We start from the raw sequence: 12,241 nt of genomic DNA on the forward strand, positions 1-12,241 counted from the left end.
CAGTGTTGTTCACCCTGCCAGAGGCCACCATTAGTGAAAGCAGCCAGCATGTGCACGCTGTATTAACCTTCAGTGTATATAACCACCCCATAATCCCTCACATTATCTAGGCCTGCTTCTAATTTTAAGAAGAGGGGATACAGAACCCCTGCCAAGTCTTTGCCTTCATTTGAATTATTTTTAGCTGCTCCGATATGCTTTGTTATGGATTATAAAAACAACTAATCGCCAACAAAACATGTCATTTGGTGGCATTAATTGCTTCACTGTTGTGTTGAGCACACTAGTCTTTTGTTGTTAGTATTTGATTTAGCTCGCTGTGCCGTGTAACTGCACGATTTCATGTTTGTGCGGGAGTAAAGGAGCGCTTCATTGAGCAGCAGTGCTAATTTGCCTGTGCTCATAATGAGATCAGAGTTTCTCCTGCTCTCTAATCTGATTCCTCTCTTTTGTTCTCTATGCAACCCTAAAATGAAGACAGTTGTGACATGTTTTTTTTTTTTAAAACCGCACACTCGTCCTCCTGCAGCTTTTGTCTTGCTCCCACTGTTTGGGTTTGTCTAATGAGGGAGGGGGCGCCAGTAGTAAAATGCAAAACCGCAGTGGAGCCCATCCTCTATTCCTGACCCAAGATGTCTTAGTTGTAGTGAAGAGAGGAGCCGCAGCCCACAGCCACTCCTTCTCCTTCTCCAATTGGAAGAGTAAGGCCGCCTCCCTCCCCTGCTTCATTGTTATGCAGCAGACGCAGTGTGTTTGAGGAGAGAGAGAGAGAGAGAGAGAGGCAGAAGTCAGTGCAATGGGATAGAGACAGAGCGAGGAGGAGGAGGAGAGTGAATGAGAGCTGCTGCTGGGTCCGTCTTGCCTGAATGCCTGCCCGTCTTCTCCCGAAACTGGCTTGACTGTCGCGCCACGCCACGCCACGCCACGCCGCACCGGCAACACACCATCATTTGCATTGGCACCAGTGCAGATCCACACGGAGCGGGTTCTGACTCCAGTGACACGGGCATCAACAAGAAGCAGCTCACCAGGATTTCTTCATCATCAAGGGGGGGGGACTCGGAAGCTACGGAGGGGCCTGACGCTGTAATTTCAGCACCGGCTGCTACCTACAACCACATTGCATCTGCTCTGCCCCGTCCTTAAGAACACCGCTACCACCGCCCCCTCGGTCCTCCCTATGCCCTTGTCCTCAGCGGCTCCTCTCACCTCCCTGGCCAGTATATGGATAGAAGCTCCTTGTTTCAGCTCATACAAGAGCAGGTAAGTGAGTGAGGGAGCAGGCAGCGGTAGCGGTTTCTATGGTTACGGTCTCTTGTTCACCCCACCGCCTATCCAGGGATTGAGACGTGGCGGGTGCGAGCTGATGCTGGGCTTGATAGCGTGGGGCTGTTTGCAGTGGCAATATGACAGACGGTGCAACGTCTGCGTGCACGGAGACACATGTGGGCCCCGAATGTGGGGTCAGATCATAAACCATGGATGGATGGATGGATGGATGGATGGGAGGATGGATGGATGGGTGGATGGGTGGATGGGTGGATGGATGGATGCATGGATGGGGGTGACATTTTGTCACACTTCCCAAGGACAGTTGCGTGGAGTAGAACGCCGTCACAGTGCACTTGCTTTAGTGTTTGCTGCAGCCACAGTCACACGTGTGCATGGACCGTGCACGGTCTTTCACGGTACTCTCAGGCTGTCCAGAATAGAAGCTGTTATTTGACTTATGGGGTTGGTTCGCAGCTGTACCATTTCTGGCTATATGGCAGCTAATCAAACATTTCTCTTCTTCTGGGTTCTCGGCGTCCTCCACCCAAACCACCGTTTCTTTCACTCTCGTCTGTAAGTCAGCTTCGGTCTACGCCTCCAAAATTAACAAAAAAAAATGGACGTGAAGGCAAAGTTGACCCAGAAAGCACCCGTAGAATTGTGCGTGTCAGCATGACAGACTATTTTTTGTGCCTTTTGTTTGGGTTATTTCCATGTTTTCATGGCTGAAGTGGGCCACAGTTCTGGCAGAGCACCGCAGCCCTTCAGCACCGACGTTCTGCGGTCACAAATGCCCCCTCAGCAACACTTCAATCAACAGACCTCTGTCATTTTCCTCCCTTCTTATGAATCTTATATCCTCTGCTATCTTTTATCCTCTACTATGAAGCCCATGTGGGCTGAACAAGAAGACGCCGGTGAGTCACAAACGCTTCAGTCGCAATACTAATAATTCCTTAATGATCCCTCGGCAACATATGTTCTTTGTTGTAGGCACATTTATTCTGGCTGACTCGTCTGTGTCGATATTTGCAACGTTGCTGAAAATGTTGTTGACATTCCCACTCTGCCAACGGCTGGCTTCCTTATTGATTGTGGTTTTGGTCCGATTCTGTCAGGTGGTCCATGGACGCAGTTTGCAAGGCAACAGTTGAGGGAACTGAATTCCTATTAAGCACGTGTCTGAACCACACTGGCTCACAACAGGCTGGATCCACCTTTGGGATTCTGTTCAGAGGCCTTAAATTTGGAAAAATCTCAAATTAAAATAAAATAGGACTCCAATCTGCCAAAAGCTGCAGGAGTGCAAAGGGGGAGGCCTGTTTTTAACAAAGCTCTGCTGTTTGTCTAAGCCTTATGCTGCTGCTCTTATCAAGAGGAACGTTTGTGCAGATCTGTCCTTCATAGCTACAGTAAAGAGACTTTATGCTACATTTAGTTTCCCACTACACATTCAACAAAAACATGATGCTGAGTTGCATTTTGGTGTCCTGTGAATGGAGTCCAATACTCAGGAGATGCAGAACTCTGTCACAGTTCAAGCTTTTGGGGAAGGGGCATCTGTCTTGGAAAAAGCAGGTCATCCCACAGCATAGAGCAGCACTGCAGGTGTAAAGTGGGTGGAGGGGGGTGGGGGGTGGGGGGTGGGCTTGCAGCCCTCTCAGACGGAACTAGTTGAAAATGCTGCAGGAGATGAGAAACACAAAACAGTGAAAACACGATTGACTTCAGTCTTAGTCTGCAACAAGAAGCTCAGCCTACTGAGCTCAGCCTATTTCTAGTGTATTCAGGAATTCACATTTAATACATAAGACCCCCCCCCCACACACACACACACACACACACAGAGTGGTTCTGATAGTGTTTCCAGGGCAGCACCACTGTCGAGTGTCTTGATGGTTTGCAGAACTCAAGCATGCTGCCGTGAATGAGTTAATTGGGGACGTGTCCTTCAGTTCTCTCCTTTTTACTTTTATCTGTCCTGCAAGGACATTCCCTCTCACTCTTCACTCTAGTTGTCACAAACATGGGCGTTCAGCTCTCATTTGCATGAGTCTAGGGTGGCACAGTTGGGTGGGGGCAGCTACAGTCGGGTGCTGCAGAGTTTTGATGTTCTCCCCTCGCCTGTGCGACATTTCTTCAGCCTGGTTTCTTTTCACAAGATGAAGACACACACTTACCGGTAGATTGAGTAGGACAATAAATTGCTCGTAGATGTGTGTGCAATGACTCTCAACCCGTCATGGCAAAATACACGTTGTACTGATAACGGAGTCGGTGGTCGATTTGTTTGGTAAACACCAGATAATCCTGAGGGCCACTCAGACAATTCAGGCGGTTTTATCTGTTACCATGCAAATATGCCGTATCCCTGGAAATAAAGCCGTCCTTTGCAGACTATTTAAAGGCGACAATCTTGATCAGAGACCAAAGAGAAGAACTGACTCTGTGCCAAGGCTTCTGTTGACTTCCTTGCCCACAGAAGTTTGACACTAATGTTGTAGTACAAAGGTGTGTGAAGGCTTGAGCCCTTTTAGCACCGAACAAGGCAAATCCTAATTAGTATATGTGTGGCTAATTGTGGTATTAATCGCTGTACACCCACAGAAAATTAGATTAGGAAGTCTGCAGTTTTGTTTTTTTTTAACCTTGCAATAGTGGTTGCTAAGAAACTTGTTCCTCTGCCTCCCCCTCTCCAACCCCACCCTGCTTCACACGCTGGCTGACAGAAACGTGTATTATAAAAATGGTAATGACACATTCGGGAAAACAGACTGCAGGATCGACGTGTTCAGAGACATTTCGCTTCTGAACACAACAGGGTTTCTGTCTGTGTGAATGGTCGTGATGTGGAGAAATCATCGGAAGTCAGTCGTCAACTTCCCTGAAATACATTGTATCGTTTCAGCGTAAATTTGACGACCTTAGCGGGAACGCCGGCGGAGTCTCTCTCTGTGATGGTGGTAACGGGCTGCAGCTTTGTTAAGGATGTCAAGGATGCGCTTCAGGAGCGAAAGGTGAAGTTGTGTCTGAGGGTCAGGGCTCGGGCTAAGCGGCTCTGTCCTGCAGAGGCTCGTGGAAGTTAGCGCACGGACCTTCCTCTGCAGTCAGCACTGCTCCCATTGCTTTCCCCGCCACACACATGGTCTCGACACGTCCAGACCTCCAGCCTCACCTCTTCTTAAATACACTAATTTATCCCATTTCTGCCTCATTAATTCCAGTGTGTACTCCTCAAATCTCCTGTCGCCTTGCGTGCCTTTCCTTTGCCTGTTGGAAGGCAATATGTGAGGGCAGGGGCGTGGTGCAAGACGAGGATGACACATGGGTGATTGGTAACCATGGCAACACCTGCAGCTTGTCAAATTGTCGCCCTCCCCAGTGCAGGATTGTATCAATAACTGCTTCGCTCTCAGTATCTCTTCTGCTCCTTCTTCCAACCCTTTTCTCTCTGCTTTTCCTCCTGACTCGTGTCTCTACTCTGTCCAGGAGAAACAAAAGGGAATCGTCTTGGCATCATTCATCACCCTGTACCTCAGCGCAGGATTTGATATCTCTTATTGACTACAAGAACCAATTCCCACTGTTCTTGTATCCTTGGCAGACCCCCCCCCCACCCCCCAAAAAAAGTGCACCGTGCTCCGGCTAAGAAAGGTTAGAGGGGGAAAAGCAGCGGTGCTGTGTGACAGCTCAGCATCAACACTCTGTTTTCTGTGAATGTGCACAGCCGTATATAGCATGGCTCTGCGTCTGTGCGGCTGCGGTATGTGTAGTGATGTGCTGACATATGGGGGCTGACAGTAATCAGACATCCCCTGTGTGGCTCTCTGTTCCCCCGTCAGCCTGGGCTGAGCCAGGAGCACATTAGAATCTGATCTATCTCCCCTCTGTGGCGAGTGAATGCAGAGCACTGGAGTGTGTCACAGCCCTCTTATAGGAAAGAGAAGAAGAGGAGGCACTGCCAGATTGCTGCGTTAGGCTGATGCAGAGACTAACAGACAGCAGAAAGGAATTTTTTGTCATCCTCCATGCATCTTTTTCATTTCTGCCTGGCCAGCTCTCTTTTTTCTTTTCCTTTCTTTACAAAGATTCCCCCCTTTCTTCTCCTTTAGCATTGTTTCTTTTATGTCATCCCACACAATTTTCCACTCTTTCATTATTCCTTATTTTCCATGTGTCATCCCGATACCTTACAGATCACAAACACGGGATCTTCCTGCCCCGTTTTCCTAAACCAGCCTCCAGAGGAGAAATGACGTGTTTTAGCAAACACCCATGCGAAACCCAGTTAAGGGGATTATCTAAAAATAGACTGGGTCCGTTTCTTTTTACAGAAGCAAAATTGTTATCCATTATATTAATTCTAAATAATGTGCATGATATAAAGAGGGTAAACACCCATGCGTGAAGAGATTGTGTGTTTTACAAAACCACAGTCCTGTTCTTGAAGTCTAGGATAACGCTGGTTAAAAGCTCTTTTTCTCTGATGAAAACGTTACAAAGAATGTTAGTGAAATTTGTCAACCAGGTGAATCTGCTGCTTCCATCTTCCATCAGAGGGGGAATCCATCAACGCTAACGCAGCGGCTCCGTGGGCCCGCTGCTCTGATTTCCCTGGTGAATGAACACATGTGATTTCAGGGGAGTTATTTAAGATGACAAAGTGCGGCGGGGGGGCAAGGATTGCATTTAGACAAATTACTGAATGGGTGTTTGCCCGGAGCACGCGCAGGAAGGATTTAAAGATGTGCAAACGTGCTCACACCAGTGGATTCCCTGGTGGATCTCTCTTGCGCCATGGTTGAGGAGTGGATTTTAATGATCCTGCAGCAGTGGCAGGATCATTTAATGTTTTCCCCCTAACGCGGGGGAGGTGATGTCCAGATCAAAGGGGCCTTGATGAGATTCTTCTTGCGCGGTCACGACGTGGACAATGATGAGTCAGTCTGACTCCACCATGATGAAACAGCTGAAAGCTCACCTCCTCCAGCGAGAGGTCAGCGCTTTATTATCGGAAAGAAAGAAGCGGTGTTGACATTCTGGACAGATTTCAGTATAAAACAGGAAGCGTCCACGTGGCCTCGTTTGCTTTGCTCGTCTGTCCTCGGGCAGGTTGAGGACATTAAGGCAAAAACAAATGCTCATCTGCAGAACGATGGGGAGAGCAATAACAGTGGACACGGCATTTTTAACCAGGCTCTGTTATCGTCCGCAGCGGTCCAGTTAAACAGAAGCGCTCCCACTTAAATCAATTACAGTGAGCAGCTCTTGCATACGAGCATCGGCGGTGCGAAACCCAGCCGGGGGTTTAAGTGAATGAATAGTGATTGTTAGAGCATCTGTAAGCCACAAATGTGATCACAAATAGACAGGAAGTCAGAGAAACATAGAAAATCATTTAAGCTCAATTCCAGCTGAGGGAACCTGCAGATGATCGTGCACTGGTGATCACATTAGCACGGGTCCCCTCCCACTGCTCCCAGCAAGAACCGTCCTGCTGTTAATTGTCTATCAGATTCTGAGAGCTCGCTGTTGTTCTTTATCTCCAGCTGGACCCAGAGAACACCGGTTTCATTCCAGTGGAGAACTTCACCAGCTTGGTGGAGCACCATGAGCTGCAGCTGGACCCGTCCAAGCTGGACATGCTGTTCGCCCTGGTCCAGTGCAACGAAGATGGGCAGGTGTGCTACCAGGAGCTCATCGAGCTGGTGAGTAGCCACGACACATATGTGGCGTCCAGCAGCACAGGACACGGCGATACTCTTCCATCGAGCGTAAATGGACTCAAGCATTCAGGTCATCGTCCTGCTAAAGGAAGGTCAATCTTTCCAATTACAAGCCAGTAAATGCAGTCTCTCAACCCTACCAGCCACAACTGCTAGAACCCTGAAATTTGACCTTAATGATTTGCAGTGTCAGTGCAGCAAGTTTCCATTTATTCTAAAGTATTATTATACACATGTGTGTGTGTGTGTGTATATATCTCTGCATATATTGTGTGAGTTTATCACAAAGGCCTCACGTACATTCGTTTTGCACACGTCCCATTTCCTGGGACAAAGAGAGTGTGGATGTGCTGCTGATGAAGTACTTTCACTTTCACTTTTCATCAAACAGCAGTGTTTTCTACAGAGTCGTGATGTTTATCTGACAGAGTGTTCCTGATAATTATCGACCGGTAATTAAATTATTATCCAGACAATATTGAGACAAAATGCTTCTACTGACTCGACAGGACAGCTTCTTCACTCCGGGCCACATTCTCAAGCTCGAGATGTTTCTGTCACAACACGATGAAGGTCAGATAAGCCAAAAACCAGGAGAATCAAGTTTTTGTCTGCAGCAAATGCAGAATGAGGGAGATTACGTGCTCTAAACGCACCTCTGTTTGTTGTCGTTGCCAGTATTAGCTGTGTGGAGCAGGTGCCATATCCTGTCTTTTATTAAAATACAACCTTAAATCCAACCAACAGGACGACACTTTTAAAAGCGCCCATCAGCCAAATGCAAATTGCTTTCGATTAGCTGAGCACTGGAAGAGTGAGCAGCAACCCGTGACTCCCCAGATTACAGATATTGACCCCTCCAGCTTTGGTTGGTAAGACTTGCATGATGCACGCATGCACCCTTTATATGCATGTACAATGTGCAGCAATATAAACGCCTTCAATAATTTATGAGTAATTAAAGCAGCATCTCACCTCCTCTCCCCCCCACTTCCCATCTGATGAGCACACACCGTCTCAGATGCAGACGCTCCCTCATTCATACACATGAGCTCTGCCAGTGCCGATTTGCTGACTAATTTAGAGGATATTTGAATGTTAATGTGGAGCCTGGCCTTCCAGCGCACGGCTCAGGATGTGCGAGCTGTGCACGTGTCTGGGACAGGTCCAGGTGACTGCTCACAAAGTGATGCACACAGCCCGACACGTCCAACCAGGTCGCTGACAGAATACCCCTAGTGGTCTTCCTCTCCTCCTCGCTGTCATTCTCCCTTTCTTCACTTTCACCAACATGAATCTGGTGTCCCAAAGCGCTCGTCTGTGACTTGTCTCCTGTAAAGCAACATAGATTTTGGCTGACGTGCAGTCAAGAAATGCCTTGCTCATGGGCGGGGGCTCCAGGGGCAGTTAAAAGAACGCCCAGTCACTCTCCAGCTCCAGCCCAACCCCAACCAATATGCTCAGACATGGAAAAATATGAAAATTAGAAACACACTTAGACACTTGTGCTAGCTAACAAGTAACTCAAATACTGCTTTTACGCTGAAATTAGCGTGTCGACGCAGGTGGGCAGTTGTGCATTTTCAAACGGGCAGCAATAGCGGGTCTGACCTCCCACTGAGAGGTGTGCGGCTATTCTTCTTCCCCCCTCTCACACGTCCTCGTGTTGACGTCATCATTACACCTTTACGTGCACCGGAACACTGCGAGGTAAACGGTGGACTTCAGTGAGTTGACAGGCAGCAATGGTGTTCTGTACTTTTCAATTTTGTACCTTTGTGCAAAGTTTACATCCTGAAGGTACAAGCATGGGATTTGTGGCTAATCTGGAGAGATACGCGTTGACATTTATCGCTCCAGAAAGCAATTCCCGTCTGTGTGAGTCCTAAATTCCCGACAAAAGTGGAGGACATGGAGGACGGCGCAGCCAGCTGAGAGCTGGAGAAGCTCAGGAGGTTTAGCCAATGCTGAGTGGCTGTATATTCCTAACAAGGCCACTCAGCCTATGGTAATATCGCCATTAGTAACTGTCCCAAAATCTGCTGACGTGATCGATAAAAATATGACATACTTCACCAACGGCTTCCTTTAAGGATCCTGTAGCTCCACATTTGATTTGTTCGACTGAGAAAACCTTCAGAAAACACTCTGTGTTGTCCGGATCTCCAGTGGCAAAATCACAGGCAGCGACGTCAACGTCGTTGGGTAATTCGGCGGGACAGTAATTGGGTAATTCGGCGGGACAGCTTTCCTCTTGCAGGCGACCCGCATCACCTCGCAATCATCCCGGAAGAAACGCCGTGACGACCACTTCACAGTGGCAAAACAACCCGCCATTTTCTGTGATATTGGAAATGCTGTTGGACCGAGTTGAACAGGAATTTCTCAACACTACACGCCAAAATACGTCTGTTCTCAGCAATAAAAAGTGGTTTTGTGTTATTCTTTGATGTCTGTAACGTCAGACATGTAATTGATGTGTCCGCGTGTTACAGGTTACAGTTTTGATTGGCATATTAATATGCATAACATGCCAAAAGTGTATTGATTCGGGCCCCAGATTGAAAAGATGGTGCGTGTGTGGGGTCTTAATGAATGTAGGATGGCTGTCTGTGCGTGAGCATGTGCACGGGTGTCTGGATTTTCCGCAGCTCTCACCACTGCGCCACCGCGTGTGCAACATCTTTCCGAATCGATGTTCCCCATTCGCTGCTGCAGCCTCGTCTCCGCGCCACTTTTTCGCGACCTTGTGGGCGGAAATGTTTGAATCACACCGTTCACAACAGCTTTTCTGCTGCCTGAGTGCGCGCACAAGTACAAGAGCGTCTCTGACATTGTTGGTGTTCGACACGTCTCTCACACGGGCTGATTCCAGCTCCGTCAGTTCAGCCGGGGGCTCGAATAAGTAAGACTGTGCTAAAGCCTCTCTTGGGAAACGGCGCACACTCTCATACACACACAGCGCGCACACTTTCTCATGCAATCACAAAGAGCATAGGTGTGTGTCTGACTAATAATCCACTTAATCCCACCCTCTCTCCACCAGCTGCATCCACAGTGCTGCCTTTGACACCCTCCCCCCCATCTTTGAAGAATACGTGTGTTTCCATGCACGCAAATAAACCAAACCATAATATGAAATGCATGTGGACACTTCACATGCCTAAAATCGACCCGAAGAACTGTCCAGAACCCAAACGAGGCCAGACTCGCACCCTGAGATAGCTCGGTTCTGAGTCCATTTAAGTTGATGGTGAGCTAGCCTGTGCTATGTTGATGGACCTGCAAGCGGAAACATCCCGCCCAGTTGTGTGCGAACCTCAGAAAAGTATCCGTGGAACGTCTCAATGCTGATTTATAACATACATTATAACAGTAGTAACGACACGTAAACTCGCTCATGGCTGCTGCTGAATTAGCCGTGGCTGTTACCTTGCTGGCTAACTTCTTTATGGAATTGTGGAATGGACGTAAATGTCATCCTGCTTTGTGAACAGATAGTCCCGTTGGACGAGTTCTTCAGGACAATCGAGTGACAAATGTCTGATTCAGACGCACATGAAACCGCACTTAATGAACGCGTGATTATGCAGAGAACATAAGAAAGCTGAGATGCCGACGCTCTCAATCTGGCTATCTTTTCCTTCTAAGTGCTGTTTCCCTCATAGCGACTCCTCCACTGCCTTCACGTTCCCTGTGTGTAACTGAAAAAGTGTGTCATTGTTTTCCTCTGGGTGTTAATTGGTTTAATGCTCGGTGCAGATCAAAAATGGCTGCTACAGTTAATTACATGGAAAGGGGAAGAGAGTGTGCGCACGCGAGTGCACGTTTCGAATTATCTCTGCCTTGCTTTTCCCACCTCGGTCTTATTTTGTGCAAACAATTTTCTCTCCCTCAGGAGGCATTTCTGCCACATATATTGAAATGTTGGGCTTTAAAGCCAGCGAGTGTTTGTGTCACAGTTCATAGCAGGAAGAACTCAGAGAGGGGTTTGCTCTTATCTGGCTGAGAGAAACTCTGCAGGCTGCTGATATGCTGCATCCCAAAGTTTTCAAGTCACATTAAGTGCCCACAATGCATCTCTCTCTCTCAGGGACACAGACGCTACCTATCAGCATTGCGCCAGGGAAGGCTTCCTGTTTTCTTTGGGCTACAAGCTAAAAGTGCTGCACTTTGCTAAAGTGTCCTGCAGAGAAGCGGTTTTCAAGCAGTTTTTACTCTATGATGATTAAAGCATGAAGGGACAGCGTGAATAACGGAGGGGAAAAGGTGTACTCTCATTTTAAAAGGATTTGGGCGAGGAAGAACAAGAGTATCTGGGTCAGGATGTATTCAGAGTTGAGAGAGGTTGCCATGCAGAGTCCTCTCGCAGGGGCATCAAATCACACATTATCTCTTTAAATGTCCGGGCAAGATATCTGCATGTTTCACTCTTCAATGCAAATGTCAGAATGGCCCTTAAAAGCTGGTGCTTCTCCTTCTTATTACTAATTAGCACCGAGCAGCGCAGCATCGACCATGTGGTGCAGATAATTAATACATCACCAACAACTGACTGCAGCTGAAAGCAGCGTGTACAGTCGGCAACATGTAGCTTCCAATAGGAGGAGGATGGATGCCTGCTGTCACACACACACACACACACACACGCACACACCACACACACACACACACCACACACACACACACACACACACACACACACACACACACACACACACACAAACTGTCAGTTTAGCCCATTCAGCTCTCCCTAAAGGGAAATACTGTCTTTATCTTAGTGTTCTTAGCCTCCAGATCAATTATTCCCTGGCAGACATTCCCTTGTCAGGGAACTGGTATCAATCCTGATCCTCACATCAGACAACCTCTGGCCTCTCATTATTCTGTAATGTAATATATTTACTGGCACACCTTGCCTAGTCGCTCCTTTTGGACACCAGTTCACAATTTGGCAGGTCCACGGCGTTTCCTCGTTCCTTTGTTTCTCTCTCCCTCTCTCCTGTCATCGCTTCTGAAGGCAGCTAACGGTACTCGTGTAGCCTCCCCGCATGTCAAGGAAGGCGAGGCGGAGTAACAACTTTCCTCGGCAATTGACTTCTGGGAGTAGAGAAGGAGAATCAAAAAAAAGTGTGAGTTTTTGAGGAGTCAGTGATTGATCCAGGGACGGTTTTATTGCGACTACAAAACAGAAAACAAGAAAATATCGACTTCAAAACAGCTTTTCTGAGCCATTAAATGAT

General features: G+C 47.7%; 1 protein-coding gene across 3 annotated transcripts in view; it reads left to right on the forward strand.

Moving 5' to 3' along the window:
- Positions 1 to 770: 770 nt before the first annotated feature.
- The window catches only part of rhbdl1 (rhomboid, veinlet-like 1 (Drosophila)), a 29,270-nt gene continuing 17,799 nt past the window's right edge, over positions 771 to 12,241 (forward strand). For 2 of the 3 annotated variants that reach the window (XM_057033340.1, XM_057033356.1), the window contains exons 1-2: positions 771 to 1,263; positions 6,822 to 6,980. In XM_057033340.1, the coding sequence (XP_056889320.1) occupies positions 1,225 to 1,263; positions 6,822 to 6,980 (198 nt within the window). In that variant the 5' untranslated portion in view covers positions 771 to 1,224. The remainder of the gene's footprint in view (positions 1,264 to 6,821; positions 6,981 to 12,241) is intronic. The other variant, XM_057033346.1, reaches the window with a different exon arrangement.

The sequence above is a fragment of the Takifugu flavidus genome, chromosome 1 (genome assembly GCF_003711565.1).
Source record: "Takifugu flavidus isolate HTHZ2018 chromosome 1, ASM371156v2, whole genome shotgun sequence".
NCBI classification, from domain to species: domain Eukaryota; kingdom Metazoa; phylum Chordata; class Actinopteri; order Tetraodontiformes; family Tetraodontidae; genus Takifugu; species Takifugu flavidus.